The sequence below is a fragment of the Melospiza georgiana genome, chromosome Z (assembly GCF_028018845.1).
Source record: "Melospiza georgiana isolate bMelGeo1 chromosome Z, bMelGeo1.pri, whole genome shotgun sequence".
In the NCBI taxonomy this organism is placed as follows: Eukaryota; Metazoa; Chordata; class Aves; order Passeriformes; family Passerellidae; genus Melospiza; species Melospiza georgiana.
Genome location: NC_080465.1, coordinates 988,835 through 1,006,364, shown reverse-complemented (window position 1 = coordinate 1,006,364; position 17,530 = coordinate 988,835). Strand labels below are relative to the sequence as shown.

Genomic DNA, 17,530 nt, shown 5'->3' with positions numbered 1-17,530 from the left:
ATTCATTTCAGAGGCTGATTTGATGTTCCAGTTTCAATGAACCACCCTGGAGTCTCACACTGAAGGTGTGTTAGCACCCAGCAATTAGAGAAAATCGCACTACAGGCTTCAGGGAGACCCCAGAGAGTCCCAGGGATGTTGATGGAAGGAGAATATTCAGGGCCCACCAGGCACATGACAAATAATCAATAATATCCATCAGATAAAAATATCCATCAGATATTATCCATGAGGTATTATCGAAATAATAAAGAATATAATGTGATCTCCATCTGGTAATATCCATCAGATGCACCCCAGAGTTGCAGGCCAGCTTCACCACTCAGCCTGGCTTGGATCCTGACACCTCAGCAAACACCAGTGCTGCTTTCTGACCTGCGTAAAGAACAAATACCAAAAACCCCAGGCTTGGGGCACAGCACTTTCTATCCACATATTAAAACTGAAAAAGCCTCTCCAATATATGCAGCACAAAAGAAAAGGCTTCCCAAAGCACAAGAAGCCCCCCAAAAGGGATTATATCTTTCTTACCTCAACATACCTAAAAGAGTTTGGATGAGTGTATATTGCCATCCTTGTTGGTCATGCATTCTCAAGCAAGTAAATGGGTTTCACACATTTGCACAGAAACATGTCAGAAAGTGAGTACTTCAGTATTGGTAAGAAATCTAAACTGCCAGTGATCCTGCCCTCCTCCATTCTTTAATTTATAAACTTGGGTTGTCATACATTATCCAGCTGAATAATGGCAGAGTTGGAAAAGGAAACCAGATGAGCTGAGGTGAAAGGAAGGATGAAGGTGATGTGATCCCATAATATGTGTAAAATACAACATATTTGCTCAATAATACAGTCCTTTATTATTATTATTATTATTATTATTGAATGATCTTAGACTTTTTTCTAAACCTTAACCATTCTGTGGGGTTTTATGTAAACAATTTGAGGCTTGAGAGCACAAACTGTAACATTTAGCAACAGTCTTGTGTTCATAGGACAGGAATATTTAATCATTCGCTATGCCAGGCTTTGAGTTTGTTCCACAAAGGGTTACAAACTAAATCAGCATCAGAACTGACTGCTAGGAACCAGGAGCAATCCAGAGTCCAAGGCATTTCAGGCATTTAATTTCACTGTCACTGGTCCTTGGAACATATGAAATGATTTTGTTCTAAGAAATATGCCACTGAAAATCCCTGTTGCAACCACCCACATCAGAAATAATTCCAAGTATGTATTTGACTCTTCTGCCTAAAGCCTCTGCCACACATACAATCTAACTATCAAATCAAGTCAAGGGATTATGGTCTTAGTAAGGTAAATCCCAGGGATTCACATGGACCAGCTGATGTACAAGAGTGTAACACAGATAGAGACCTAGTGACTGCGTTTAATTTCTGCAAAATATTTAAGGGAAAGGTTGGTAAACTATTTTTAAATGACCCTTGATTTAGAAAGGCTTTTTCTAATCAGAGAAATTTAAAGAACACGGCATTGAGATAAAGCAGTCGTGTCAAGATTATGCAGTAAACTTGGATTAAATCCAGAAGTCTAAAAATACATCAGTCCAGCAAAATAATTTCAGTTTAATGGTTGGGAGAGAAAGGTAAGTGGCTAAAGAATACCTTCAAGATCAAGAATGTATTTTATCTCCTCATTATAACACTATGGTTGCTCTGAGAATTATTATAATCTTTGAGATTATGTGCTTAAAGCATGACTACCACAAAGAATGAAAATATTCCTTTAAGCTCACAGAAATATTCAAATTTGAAGATTTGTCCTTCAAAAGTCCTTAAAAACAGGATTGCTGCTATAGCTATAATTAGCAAACACTCTTAAGATTTCTGGGGTTTTTTAATAGAAATATTCTCAGGAGAGCACATCAACCTCACTCTTGAGAAAAATATATTTAGAAATTGCTAAACATTGAAAACATGCTTGCTGTTATGAATGACACAATTTATTATTAAAAATCAGTAGCTCATCTTAAAGTAAAATACAAAAATGCACTGTATTTGGTTAAGCTAAAACTCAGCAGCAATACAAGAACATTCTGTCCTTTTCTTCTTTCAGCACCAGCAAAGAGAGGCAACAAAGGGTCAATGTCATAACCAAAACCACTTGTATACATCTTCAAAATCACTTTTTTTTTGCACACAAGAAGTGTTTTTGTGTGCATCCATAGGTAAACTCACAAGCCCAATTTTCCTGGTGGAGCCTTAGGTAAAACCAGCCAAATCTTGCGCCTTTGTTTATAGATGTATCTGTAGGAAGGAGCAGATCCTGAATTTCAAAGGCTGCTGCTGCTGCCAATTGTGCTCTCAGGTTTCTGAATACCATGGAAAATGTGCAATGTGACAGCACTTTTTTTTTTTCCTACGACTTACATAAAAATCTATAGGGAACTACTGACAAAGAAGATCCTTTCTGGGCAGCCCTTAACAATTATATTGTATATAACCCTATACAATTATATAAAACCTTTAGTACACCTTAGGCTTCTTTTTTTTCACTGCAATAATGTTTGAATTATCTGCTTGGAACAGAAGAATGGCAACACTGCAGCTGATATTTCTTATACATTTATACATTTGTCTGTGCTCCTTCTTCATCTCTTATCTTTCCGGGAGGAGATAAGCAGTTTTTATCTATTGATGTTTTTCTGCATCTCAAATGATCCCTTGCTCTTGATTTCCTTAATGACAATTCATCTACACTTCTAACTTGCTCTATCATCAATATGAAGAGGAGTACAGCAGATATTTATTGCATAATGTTCACAGTCTTTTCAAGAACTATTCAAAGGAAGCTTTCAGATGCTTAAAGTGCTCGGTACCACAAAGAAAAAAAAGTTGAAATACAGGTTGTGACAATGTACAGATAAAAAGAGGAAATCACATAAAATGGCTCTTGGAATTTTTACCTTTTATTCATTAAAGCTGAAGGAAGTAGTTTGTGAGATTATTCATATTTTTATAATGTCAGTGGGAATAAAGGTTAAATGGAAAGGAGGCGATAATTGCAAGGAGCCAAATGTATCATTTTTCAGACCATCTGTGAACAGAGAGTTGACTGTCATGAAAAACAAAAGCTGGCAGGATGCACACCAGTCACCAAAAAAAAAATCTCTGAACAACATGTCTGTCTCACAAGCAGCTTTCAGACCATTTAGGACTGGGTCATATTGGAAGCTTAAACTAATACTAATTACGCATGCAACACTTGGGTGCAGGGGGAATGAAATGAAAGAAAAAAGGCATAAAAAATCCTCCCCAAACTTCTCTCCCCACACCACTGCAGCTGCTCATGACTTGCTCCAATAGGTCAGGAAACAAATGTTTCTCAGCTCTGTAACTCAGGAAATGTCCAGTGAAAATACTTATTTCCTGAGCAGCCAGCTCCTCAGAGCAAGCTAGGAGGAAGATATTAAATCAAAATAAGGAATACATAAGTAAAAGCAAGAGATCCTAAATTTCTGCCAAACTGGCAGGGAAAAAAAAAATCATTATTCGCTCCTATTTCCTAATTTCCAGAGCAGGGATCAGTTTTGATGCAACACTTTAATTTTCAAGCCATTGTCTAAGCAAAATGCAAATGAGAATCAACTGTGCAGCCAATTATCCAAAATTGCAAAGCAAAAATTTTAGTTAAAATTTGTGAATGAAGCGGCCCAGAACAGGGGTCCCATTTGCCCCCTGCCAGGGCACGGACAGCCCCTGATGACCCCAACCCCTCACAGAGCCCACATCAGGCACAGCCCTGGTCACTCTGCTTTGGTGACAGCCCTGCAGCCTCAGAAAGGGACACTGCTCGGGGCTAAACTGACATTTTTTGGTCACACAGCCATTTTCAGTGGAGAACAGTGTCAGCTGTGGAGCAACACAGCGAACATTTCCCACACAGAGTTTTTTTAAATGAGATGGGAACTTCAAGGAAGTTCAACGTGCAGGCCTCAGTGCCTCTCAAACCTCTGTGAATCTGCAGAAATGGGTCTGGGAAACTCATTAAAATGTGCTCCCATGAGGGAACAAGTGCTCACTTCCCCAGTTCCTGCCTAGGGCCATTAGTTACACAAAAATGACAAGAAAAAGGACTTGGCTGTCCTGTGTAAAGGACCAGGGAAGGTTAACAGGTCCTACATCTTGATTTTCGGGGAATTAAACATGTTAAATTCCTGACAGAAGAGTGGCACTGGGAGAGTCAGAACACAAGCAGGATTGATAAGCAGGGCACGATTTGATGGCATCCTGTCTCTCTGACAGCAGATGAGGTGCCCCTAGACTCAAACCTGGAGTTTCACCATAACCTGAGGAAGAACAGATAAAATTACAGTCTTCTACCAACTGCTTAGAAAGCCTTATCTTAATTTTTACTTGGGATATCACCACCAAAATTGTTTTCTTTCATGTCTGGAGTCAGAAGAAGGAAGTTCCACAAAGCTTTCCCAGTAGAGGACTGAAATGTTATAGCCCAGATTATTACTGGAGTGCAGAATTACTATTACAACCAGCAATGTTTGTGACACCACACTGAGAATCAACTACAAAGTGACGCACATTTTCCAGTTTTGCTTCAGACATGGATACTTTCAGACAAATTCAGGAAGAAATATATACCTTTTCAAAGGTCAGCATGTAGCCACTGATGCAATTTGAGGCATTTAGCACAGCACAGGGCTGGATAACCCAGCCAGCCACACAAAGTAGAAGCCAGCTCGAAATCACATCAGATATTGTTTGCTTGCCTTCCACGTAACACAGCAAGGAAATCTCTCCCAGCCTGTCCTCTCACAATGGAAAAAAGAAAGCAAATATTTCCCTTAAAAACCTCGCTTAATTCTAGTCTTTGCCAAATCCCATAGTAACTCAGCTGCGTGCACCAGAATCTCCATCTCAGGAAACGTGATGGTGTAATGCCGCTTCATTATTCCTGTGCTCAGAATCAGGAAAATTCTCCCCGAACACGACAGCTGACACCCTTGAAAGCAGAACTGTACGTACGCCCGTGCGTGCAAGGCAGCGGCAGCCGAGGGAACCCTGCATCTGTTTAAGGCATCAAGTGTGTCTGCACACAGTTTTCCGTGGCGGGGGCCAGCAGGATCCCCCTGGCAGTGCTGCCCACCTTGTGCTGCCCCTGCAGGCCTCACCCCCGAGCTGAGGGCTGGGGGCACCCGGCAGCAGCAGCAGAGCAGAGCAGAGCAGAGCAGCCAGCGCGTCCCCTCCCAGCGCACGCGGGGCCTGAGCTCCCTGCCACCGCTTGGCACGAGCTCTGCCGCTCCGTTACTCCAATTAGTGCCTCCGCCAGAACAAACAAAACAAAAATATTGTCGCGCTGGGAGCTGGCAAGTTGTCCAAATGACTGCAGAACAGCTCCGCTGGTCACAGCCCAAAATAAGCCAAGCGGCTCTCCCTGAAAACTTCTGCAGAACTTTCTCATGATAATTTCGATGTTTTAAAATAAACGGCCTTAATCGGGCTGTGCCTGATTTGTCAGAATGGAAAGACCCACACAAGACCCACTCTAGATCTTTATGGAATGTGAATTACTACTTCCAGCTAATTTTCATGCCCTCTTAATATTGTGAGAGCAATCAAGCAGGGCTAAAGTGTGTCAGCCTGAGAGCTCGCAGGACTCATCTGGCTCAACCTCAGTGCTTATATGGCTTTCTAGAGATTTGTCATTCTGGAAACCACAGCTGTAATTTACAAAGGTCCATTTCTACTTGCTATTGCTGTTACAGTTGGGTTATGTTACAGCTGACAAACTCCTAGAGCACCTCTGAGAGAGGAGAACTTTCCACACTCATTCCAGTGGCTACTGAATTTGACACTTTCACAAAAGCATTTCCACACTGCTTATCTTCAACCACACCCAGCTGCTCCAAAATTGAGGTTTGGCAGCTCTACATCCCAGAAACTATTGAAAGGGCCTACAATGTTTCACCCCAGGCCGTGATCAAGAATAGAGTAATAGCCAGCTCAAAATAAACCAGACATTTACAATGCAAAAGGATTACACGCTTCCCTTCGTACATCTCCTCTTTCACCGATGCACGGGTTATGCACGTAGCTACTGCACTAAAAATCGGTGAAATGTAGCCTATAACTACCTTTTTTACACAGTTTTAGATTCAGAAAGGAACTCTATCCCTCCCTAGGCAGTGACACGAAGGCAGGTCCATCAGCCCAGAACCCACAGGCTGCAATAAAGCCTTGTCCAAAGGGCAGAGCAGGCAGTGGCAGCACATGGCAGCAGCAAGCACTTTGGAGTGCCCGGGTGTTCTGCATTGCTCTGAAGGACGGCACCACTGGCACCCTGCAGCAAACGAACAGAGCGGGTTTTGCTCTGGCTTCAGTGAGAATCTGCTGCAGCTGGAAAGGCCTGGTCGCTTCTGCAGGCAGACTGTGAGAGCTGTGCAAAACCAGAGGACGCCAAGAAATGGTCTAGTCAACAGTCAGATCAGTTTTTCTGGCCTAAAACTGAGGGCAATTTAGATTAAGGTTTCTTCTTTGTGAAAAGAGAAGGAAGTAAGTAACTCAAGACAAAGGTAATTTAGCACCTGACATGTGTGCAGTCAGTTAATTGAAAGGGGTCATATATATGCAATTCATTTTTGTGTAGCAGCTTCAAGCTGTCATTTAAATCGCTCCTTTAAATCACTAAAATTAGAGAGATTAAACCAATCTGTCCTTCTCACTAGCCCAGGGCAGATTTTCCTATGTGAAGATCATTATTTGTCAGAGATACTCCCCCAAAGACTCTTTTTTTCCCCTGCATCTTTTTTGCCCTCTGCCTCTCACATGTGCCTCAAAAAAACAAATGCTTGCACTGAGGAAGCCAGGCCCTCGTGCCAACCACAGCTGCCATCCCACTGCCAGCCTGCCCCACAATGTCACCTTCTTCTGGTGAGAAATGAGACCTTCCCACAGCGTGGTCGGTGGGCTGGAGAGGAGGAGGAGGAAGAGGAGGAAGGCAGCTTTGAGGCATGCTGGAAATACACTGTACCAGCTAAAATCGTGTGCCAGAGCTTTTTGAAAGAAAGCTGCTGTGTTCATTAGGGAACAGCTCGTTTGTTTGGGTGGAAGAATTTGCTTCTTGTCTAATATTAACTGTCCGTGTGGGGAGATCATCCTCCAGCTTGAGCTGAGGAACACACAAAATTCTCAGAGTTCTTTCAACCTATCTGGTAGAATTGTTAAATAAAAAATGCCCTAGATTAGTTTACATCTTGAATTTACGTTTTTGTCAGAACAGTCTCCTTGAAGCTCATGTTTGATAGAACCATTTCAAAATAAAATGACTGGTTTTGGAATTAAAGACTTTTCATTCACAGGAGAGAAGAAATCTCTATGTTTCCTATGTTTATGCAAATACTTCTTACTTTAATAACTGTTAACAAAAATGGAATTATTTTGTTAAGCTGGCTTCATCCACAGAACTGTTCAGATATTTTAAAATCAAATTTCCTCAGGTCACAGAAAGCACCTTCATACCTTGTGAGTGTTAACAAGTATGAGGGCCTGCAGGGAGAGCAGTTTTGGTAAAGAAACACCAAAAGGTGTTTTTTCTTTAAGAATCAGTGCGTGATATCTTACTAATGCTGGCACTGTGCGCTGATTCTGCGCAGAAGAGATGTAAATAAAAAGATAAGGAATGAAAAAAAAAAAAAAAGGCAACAACACGTCTCAAAGAATTGTACAAAAATAAACCAGGGAAATTCACAAGTTGCAGCAGCCACAGGTGGAAGAAATAATTCTCCATGTAAATTGTTTTTATCTAGTGCCAGGGTTTGTGTGGGTGCTGTGTAGATTACGCTGCTGTTGCTTAACTGCTGTAACATCTGTAGGATTTCTGCAGCAAGACTAGAGATGATTGGTGAGTATTTTGGCAGGAGGCTCCTCTCCCACGTTTCCAGTCTCTCTGCTTGTTTTGACACTGGCTGTGTGACAGACTTGGAGAGGGGAGGAATTCTCTCCCAAGGAGATGGGGCTCCCTGCAGCTGCAGCTCTGCTCCACGACTGTCCATGGCAAAGCTAAAACAAGGGATTAGCAGCATACCTGGTAGGATGAGACCACTCACATTCACAGTTCCGGAGGGACTTTTCCATATTATAAGGCAGATGTGGGAGCAGGTCTAAAGAACTTCTGTGTGGATTTGTCACTGATTAAAGCAGAAATCTGAACCAGTTTTATAGAGGTATATAAACAGAGGGAGAAGAAACTGCTGAAGTCCATTCCTATGTTAGAATCTGTTAGTATGGCTGTACTATTTTTATAAATTGGGGAAAGAATAAGGTGTGCAACAGCCAATTAATGGTGACAGAACACTTCAGCTCCAGCAAGCCATGAGCCATCCCTCACATCCCTCAGATGAGAAATGACATGTAAAAGAGAGAACCTACTCTATTTATCCCTACTGTGAATATTATCATCCATACAGGCCCCAAGCTGTGCACATGGGGTGCCTTATTTAACTCTCTGTACTTTCGCTTCATGTTTCTTTTTATCTTTATCATGCTGTTAAAATAAACAACTAAAATGCAAGTTTTCTCGAAGAGAACAGAAAGAATATTTTTAAGATAGGTAGAGATTAATATTTAACCAAGCAGATAAATTAAACTACAGGGAAAGCAGCACAGCTTGCTTGACATCATCAAAGCAGTTAACTGCAAAATAAGTGGAAATAATAGCAATAAAATCAGTAAGTTAAAAAACACCTGCTGAAAGGCATGAGAAACTGAACCATCCTGATTTAGAGAAAGGTTTCATTCACAATTCAGGACCAGCACAGGCAGTGCTCCCCTAGGTGCTTATCTAAAGAGAGCCTAAGCCAATGTACATCACGTGAGGGCTGTCCAGGGCTTTGCATACTTCTCACTTTATAAAGTTATCATTGCATGGGGACAGCCATGCTGAAATGCTGTGGCCAGAACTCTCCACAGAAGATAACTGCATGTCCTCCATGGCTGGTTCTGAGGGAGTGTGTGAGCACAGGCCTTTGCTGGGAGTCTGTTACCCAGTTTGTCCCAGTGCATCCCAGCCAGAACTGGGAGATGGGAGAAGAGCTAAGGCCTCACACCCTGGGTAAACAAAATAAAACAATCAGCAGTAAACCCCAAACATCCCCAAAATAAAATAACCAAATAAACTAACACATAACATTTAAAAAACAACAGCAAAACACAAAATGGCCAGAAGACTTCAGGGAGCAGTGAGGATAGAAGACACACAGGTGACTTGTACCTCCTAATATTCCCCCACGATGCCCAGCTGATTTCAGCTGCTGGTCTTGTTCTACTGTGCCAGTCTGGTAACCTCAAACAACCCCTGCTTGCAGGTAACTTTCTACTCTGGAACCCAGGTAAGTCTGTTCCCTTTGGGGTGTTCCTCAGCAGAACCTCACTGACTTCTACGGACGGCCCAAAGAGCCACAAACTCCGGCGCACTCTAAAGCCTGGCTCCATGAAAACCATCTGATGGCCTACATCTTGCAACAGAAAAGGCAGAAAGTCTTGGAATTGTAGAATTGGTAGGGTTGGGAAGGACCTGTTAGAGCACTGAGTCCAACCCTTTACCCGCACCACTGTTTTCACCACTGCTGCTATCCTTCCCTTTTACCCATCCAGCCTTTTACAGAATGTTCTCATCCACTCTCCTCCAGCCCTCTCTTCTCTAAACTTCACATGCACAGAAGTTATTTCATGCCTCACCCCATCCCTGATTTCAAACTCCCAAACTTTTCCAGCTCTCACTCTCTCACCTCAATCAGGACTGTACATACCCTTCAATATCTGTACAAATTCTGCATTTGTACTGTGGTACCATAGTAGTCTCTCCTGCTCCTTTCCATACAATTCCTGATGTTTTCTTCACCTTTCTGGCTCCTGCTGAGCACCCAGATCACTTCAGGAAAGGACCTGTCCTCATCCTCAGTCCTGAGCCAGTCCTTCCAGGTGCAGAGCTCACACTGTTTTGCCTCGTGTGCATCACTTGGTATTAACCAACACTGGATTTCACCTGCCACTCTGCTCAAGCTCCACGTAGGAGTACTGTAAATTACACACGTCACAGTGTCTGCAGCAGGGAAGCCAAGGAATGACTGAGCAGAAAAAAAAAAACCCACCAATGTCATTCAGTCCCCGAACTGATTCACTGACTGGTCATGCCCAGCCTACAAAACAAACAACTCCAGGAACCAGTGGGGAATAAAAGGCGCTCTTCAAAAAAAAATCTCACAATCACGACAAAACACACAGGGGAAATAAATAAAATTTGGTTTAGCCAAATTTGAACTTCATGACGTTGCAAGTTTAGTACTGTCTCTACCATGAATAATTGCACCAAGTTACAAAACAGGTGATTCCATGGTATAAGGTCTGGTTTGCAACCTTCAGTTTTTCTACTCATTTCAGGTGGACGCTGGATAACTCTAACTTAATCTTCTGAGAGTCAAAACTACACATTTTTGTGTCAAATTGGCTGCACAACCTTCTGCTTTTTACATCATGTGGGAGAATGACCTTTAATGAAGAGCTCAGTTAAACTGCAACAGGAAAAAGAACTTACAAATGTTAGGAACGTTGTTTTTCCCTTTCAACATTCCCAAGCTTTGATGTTCCTTCTACTGACTGCATAATTGAAGACTGTATTTTCTCTCATACTTCAGTATTGTGAATATTGAAAAGCAGTGGTTTTAACGATTCAAAAGCAGTATTTTTCAATTGAATTAGTTCTTAGTGGGAAAACCCCAGTATTTTCCATCCTTACTTTGCTTTCTAAACAATCTGTAAACGTACTGGATTAAATCATAAAGCAAATTGTGTCAGTGTTTTCATGCAGAGTCTGATTCCAAAGGCAGAGAATATTCATCATTCAAATAAAAATTGCTAAACAGAAGTTTGCCAGGTTCACCAGACAGTGTGATCACACATACAGGACAAACACAGAGCCAGACACAGCTGTTGAAATCTGAAATGCAGGGAATTCTCAGAACCTTGGGCCTGTAAGCCAAAGCTTAGAATTAAACCCAGGATTTGATCTGAGACCTTGGAAAAGGCTCCCAAACTCAGGTGTTGGAAGTGAGAATGAGGGTTTATAGTTTAAAGCAGAGACTCACTGAGCTAAGTAAAGGAAAGTTTAGAGTTTTAGAGTTTAAGATATAGAAAAAATAAAAGTACTTACAGAGGTAAATAAGGAGATGAGAATGCAGCACTGTAGGTTTGTGTGCCATTAACATGATTGGCTAAGGAAACGTACACTGTAGCAAGTGTCCATAAGACAAAATATTTAAAGATTGGTTCAAAAGCATAAATATCCTTGTTGGCAGTGTTTTATTGGTCAATAAATACTTAAAATGTCTTGTAACTAGAGGTCTTGTGACCTTCTGAGCCATGTGGTGAGGATGTGAGCACAATTCACCTTTCCTGTCTACGTAAAAGGCAAGAAAAATAAACCACATCATCTAAAAAACTCAGAGGTCTCATCTCTAACTCATTCAAAACTCCTTCACACATCCCCACACGCAGCCAGCAGGGGTGTAGGACAGGCAGCTCCAACCTGCTCTCCTCCTGTGACCAGGTGATCTCCCGGGCAGGTGAGGGGAAGGTGTGCATGTGTCACCTGGACTCCCACTGCATCTCCTGTCTTGTAATCTAAAGATCATGGGAAGTACACAAGGCTAAGAGGAGCAGTGATGCATGCTCATGCAGAAATTATTTTCTCCTGGTGTCATCTCACCCATCAATTAATGGCCAGAGCTCTAGACATACTGGATACAAAATCCACTGAGATCCACAGGGACCATTCACAGTCTTACACAGATTTTCATGGGTGATTTTGAGACTGAGGTCTTCAAAGCAATTTTTTGACATTCCAGTTGGAAAGAGGCAAGAATGAGTTTACAGCTGGATTGTGCTTTGTCACACATATTCAAAATGAACTGTGGATACGTCAAGCCAAAGGGAAATTGATTTTGTAGACTTTAAAAAAATTGCTGTTTATGTGCAACATGACCTATGACAGGACCCTGTTAGTGGAAGATATTATTATGTCAAAGGGTACACAGCAAGATACGCAGCACATTCATAACTTAAATCAAGTATTTTATGTTGCACTAAATACCCTCAGTCAGTAGCTGCTTTCCAAAGAAAAATACAGTATACACTTGCACTAAGTAAAATTGACCACCTTTGGACATAGAAAACCTCATTTTAAGAAATGAAATCTTAATCTGTAAGTGAATTTTAAAAAAAGACAAACAACAAGGATATTATTTGGATGCTTAGCACATCATGTACATGTAAAATATTAATTTTCCAGTAATAGGATGGATTAGAAATATTAAGAAATCGACCAATAGGGTTGGAAATTACCTTAAAGATACCCAGTTCCAGCTCTGCCATGGGCAGGGACGCCTTCCACTAGCCCAGGATGAGATGAGAACATCACTCATGAGAACACAGAGGTCTGTTCTTGAGGCACATTCACCCCTTGAGCACCTGTGTGTCACCTGTCTGCACAGCACACCCCTCACCTGGTGGGCTCCCGTGCCCGGCTGCTGCTGTGGCAATGGCAAAAGCAGAAGCAGGAGACACCGAGCAGTGGCTGTTGTCAGCAGTCTGCACTGTAAAGGGGAAGGACAGGAAAAAGTTAACTCCTACAAACGTTTTATCAACCAGCCACAAGACTTAGAATCTTCAGTAATGTTCGTAACTTTGTGGACATTGTATTTATTTAAACTGTCAGATGATTTTCTGTGAAAGACAGTAGAAGTATCCTAATCATATATATGGTTTACATTTCCACATTGGTATAATTAATATTGCCATAGGAAAAACATCTAAGACACTGCTGAGGTGGAACAAGATATTAACCAAATAGGAGGGGGGGAAAAAAAGATATAAAGAAAAAACAATGGCATAGAAAATTAACCTAAACAAAAAGTTACGTCAGAGAGTTAAGGATATTCACCATCTTCTGATAACTGGATTCACATATTTTCCCTGGTCACTGCTCAGGATGAGCAGAGCTTTGCAGATTTTATCAAACTTTCTCTACAGGGAGTGCTGTGAACACTGTCTTTTAACTAGAATTCTGATGACACTGCCCACAGTTTCCAGCTCCCAGATCTTGCCTTCTTGCCACAAATGTGCCCAATCACATGAAATTACTATTGGTTTGAATCTAAAGTGTCCTGGGAACAGGTGAGAAGGCTCTGCCTTGCTTCTGTTTTAGTCCCAGGTATGAAACACCTGCCCAGAAACTTGTCCTGCAGGAGCCGTTAGCATTTTAAGTCTTCATGGACGCAGCTCACAGCCCTGCTAATGATTTCAAAGAGCCACGTGAGAGTTATTTGAGGAGATCCAGCTCTCTTTTTCCTCTTCAACTGAGCAGCCTTTTCAAATTTTGGAATGAATAATGTGAGACCATCTGTAAATGTTCAGCATCACACAAAGAAACAGACGCAGTCCCTCCCCATTGACAACAATGGGTGCTGTGTGTTTCATGATTACAGATGGTGCCCAAAATATGTCCCCTCATCAGCTGAAAAAAATATGTCAGAGTCTTGAGAGTTCTGTGAGAACAGGACTGATTCAATATTAGTCTTGAACTTGGGCACATCCTGCTTGAGCTATTTCAGAACACTGAATCATACTGAAGCCTCAACGTGCTTCCATGCCTCATTATTGCTGCTCAAATTTAACAGGCGCACTTCACATTCTAATGGCTCTTTTATTTTTAATACCTGAGAAACAAGAAAAAATACAAGCAGGCCAGATGAGTGGGACGTTATTAGTGCTTTCTGCTGCCCTGCACAGACCACGGGCACAGTGCTCAAGCTCTGTTGGAAGCGCTCTCACCTCCCGGCTGCCGGTAGCGCAGGTGACGCGGCGTCGAAGGGGACCTGCACGGGGACAGCTCTGCAGTGTCCACCACTGAGGCGCTCTCAGGAATGGTCCTGTCCACTGACACAGTTTCCAGAACTGCTGCTTTAAAAGAGAATAAATGTCAGTACTGATGATCAGCCGTAATTTGGTTTACTGTTGTTTCAAACAGTACCGCGCCTGTAATTTGCCATGCGATTTTGCCATTAACTCGGCAATAATTATCCTCTGGATGGAGTTAAAGGAGTGGGAAAGTCTGGTACCACTGACACAAAAGCTCATAACAAACAAACAAATAAATAAATAAAAAAACAACTTGGTGAAAACAGCAAAAACAAATAAATAAACAAGTTGGTGAAAACCAGCAAATTGTCAGTTTTAAAGTGCGTTGGATGAAACTGCACTTTCAATCAGGAGAATATGCAGTGACATGCACACATAATAAGGGTACTTGAACTCACAGATATTCTATGACCTAGGGAAGATAATCCTTGTTCAATAACAAAGGGTAATCAAAATCTGACCAATAGAATTGCTAAACAGCACTGGAGAGCAGACTAGTCTACAGTGGAGTTCTTTTATCAGAAGAATAAAAAGAGGAATGGGATAAACAGTACTTCCAAACTGAGGGAAAACAAGCTGACAAAATACATCCTGCATTTGATGTGAATGACAGCTCTGCCTGCAGCACAAGCATTGTGTATATAGGGCTAAATATAAACAAAAGCTTTCGAAAACAGAAACTCTGAAAGCAAACAACTTTGAAGGTAGGGAAAGAAGGTGAAAATCCCAGCCTGTAAATGGACAACAGTCATAGAGAACAGCAATCACCATAATAATATGTCCTCAGAAACAGAATTTGTGCAGTTGTGCTGGACTTACAGTAAGCCAGAGATGTTTTTTTGGAACTCTGGCAGTATCAGAGCAACAGGACTACCCATTTTCATCCCCCTTATGAGATTTCTTTTTAAAGTTCCTCATTTTCATCAACATTCCGCATGTAGCTGGACAGAGCTACTGCAGGACAGAACCCTCTACCTGCAAATTCCTCCAGACTGAGCACAAGCTGTTCAGCAGGAGATGCCCAAAGGGGTGGGAGACTGCACTGACAGCAATTTATCATTTATATGGGCCTCTGGCCATTTCCAAATGCTCCTCGTGCTGCCCAGGTAATGCTTCCAGCTTTGACAGACCACAATGAGAAATGTGAATAACTCCCCAACAGTGCCCACTGCCTACACTTGGGCAGAACAACCTGCTCTTTACCAGCTCACTTTACAATGTCTAGAGCAAAAATGTTACAGCTAAGACAGCAGTTACCTGTCTGTGATTAATTTCAATACATGGCCTGTATTTTGGGATGTGCTGTGCTATCATCACATTGGTTTTTAGCCACATTGGTGGCTAAAGTAGTGCACAAGAAGAATTTGCTCAACTTTGCATAGAAAAAACAATATCTCTCTCTCCCTCTCTCTCTAGATATATATATATATACACACAAATATTCTGTGGTGCAATTAATGTAAAAACATCCAGCATACTGCTTATGTAATATCCATGATTATGCACAACAGTTGACCAGTATTTTTTGAAAGCATAAAGCGTGAGCAAATATCATAGAACCACAGGATCCCCTGAGCTGGAAGGGACCCAAGGGTCACCCAGTGCCACCCGTGCCCTGCCCAGAGCCCACCCTGGGCATCCCTGGAGCACTGTCCAAGCTCTGGCAGCCCCAGGGCCGTGCCCATTCCCTGGGGAGCCTGGGCAGTGCCAGCAGTCACCCTCTGGGGGAGCAGAACCTTTCCTGATCTCCAGCCTGACCTGCCCTGTCCCTGTCACAGGGAGCAGAGATGGGAGCTGTCCCTTGGAAGGAGCTGCAGCCCCTGCTGAGCTCTGCCTTATCTCCTCTGCTCCAGCTGAACACACCAAGCACCCTCAGCTGCTCCTCGTGGGGCCCCTCCAGACCCTTTACCATGCCCATGTCTCTCTTTTGGGCACTCTCTAACAGCTCTAGCTCATTCTGACATGCCCAAAACTGTCCCCAGGGGTCGAGGTGAGGCTGCCCCAGCGAGTGATGCTGGGCCTGGTACCCCCCAGGACAGGGATGTCCCTCCTGGCTCCGGGCCACCGCTGACTCAGATCAAACTGGACAAGGACCAGGATCCCCAGGTCCCACCCCACAGCTGCTCTCCAGCCCTTGTTCCCCAGGGCATCCACACAGCCAGGGGTGCCCATGCCAGGTGCAGAATCCCTTGTTAAACCCAGCACACTTGGTGAATTCCCACCCCTCATTTGCTGAGCTCCCTCTGCAGGGCCTCTCTGCCCTCAAGGGAGTTGACAGATCTTCCCAATTTAGTCTCATCAGTAAACTTACTTAGTACTCCTTAGAGTCCTGTGTCCAGGTTGCTAATGCAGATGTTGCAGAGCAGGGGCTGAGGACAGAACCCTGGAACCCCAGCAGTGACCAGTGCCAGCCACCACCATGCTCTGTGCTTGCCTCAGGAGCCCATTGCCCACGCTGGTTTTATCCACCTGTGGGCTGAACACTTTGTCCAGGTGGATCCTGGGAGAGACTGTATCCAAAGCTTTGATGCAGTCCAGAAAGATCGCATTACTGCCTCTCCTAAGTCACCCAGGTGTGTCACCCTGTCATAGAAGGAACTCAGGTGTGACCAGCAGGACCTCCCCCTTGTGAAGCCATGCTGACCTATTGTTGCCAGATGAATACCTGTTTGCTCAGCTGGTAGGGAAAAGACAATGATTATTTTGTGAAATCACTGGCCTGTGGAACTGCATAATGGGGATCACGTTAAACATCAACCAAGAAGAGGAGCAGGAGAATACACTTTCATCTCTAAAATAACCAATTACATTAGTTAGACTAACTCAGCTCCATATTTGGGAAAGTAACACTGAACTCATGGGGCGGTCAATTGTCACTTCAGGGCCTACCACCAGAGACCATTGTTCGGACCCCTGAGACACACAAACTCATGTGAAAAGGCGTTGATGACTTTGGGGGAATGATTATCCTATCTATGTCTGTTCTGGGAGAACCTGTGAGCACACCTGTACAACACAGCCTGGGAACAGGAGCCTTTTCTGTGCTCAGCATGCACACACAGTATCTGAGAGGGGACAGCCCCTTGTGCCTCCAGCTGAATGAGGAGTGGCTGCTGCTCAGTGCTGCACTGCTGCTAGGGAGGTTTTGTCCACTTTTCTGTGGCATGATGCCTCAAGGTGTTTTCCAATACCTCCCAGGGTAATTTTCTCCATGACCTTACCAGGTGCTGAAGTGAGAATGATGGCCCTGCAGTTTCCAGGGTCACCCTTCCTGCGCTTTTTGAAAACTGGGACAACGTTTACCAGCATCCACCCAGCTGGGGCCTCTCCACACATCCAAGACTGTTCAAATATCGAGAGAAGCCTCACAATTACATCAGCCAGCTCTTTGAGTAGTCTCAGATGAATCCCATCAGGCTCCATAGATTTATAGGGATGCAGCTGGTGCAGCAGATCCCTAAAACTTCAGGATTAACTGTGAGTTTATCATTCTCAAACCATGGTCATTCAGCTCAGGGCACTGGGACTCCCTTAGCCCATGCTGAAGAGAGGTAAGAAAAACAATACATATCCCTGTCTTG

At 43.1% G+C, this 17,530-nt stretch overlaps 1 protein-coding gene across 5 annotated transcripts in view; it reads right to left on the bottom strand.

Moving 5' to 3' along the window:
* Positions 1-17,530, bottom strand: part of RASGRF2 (Ras protein specific guanine nucleotide releasing factor 2) — a 121,813-nt gene that overhangs the window by 30,934 nt on the left and 73,349 nt on the right. For 3 of the 5 annotated variants that reach the window (XM_058043574.1, XM_058043578.1, XM_058043576.1), the window contains exons 16-17: positions 13,863-13,991; positions 12,536-12,625 (exon numbers count right to left, since the gene is read on the bottom strand). In XM_058043574.1, the coding sequence (XP_057899557.1) occupies positions 12,536-12,625; positions 13,863-13,991 (219 nt within the window). The remainder of the gene's footprint in view (positions 1-12,535; positions 12,626-13,862; positions 13,992-17,530) is intronic. The other 2 variants (XM_058043575.1, XM_058043577.1) reach the window with 1 other exon arrangement.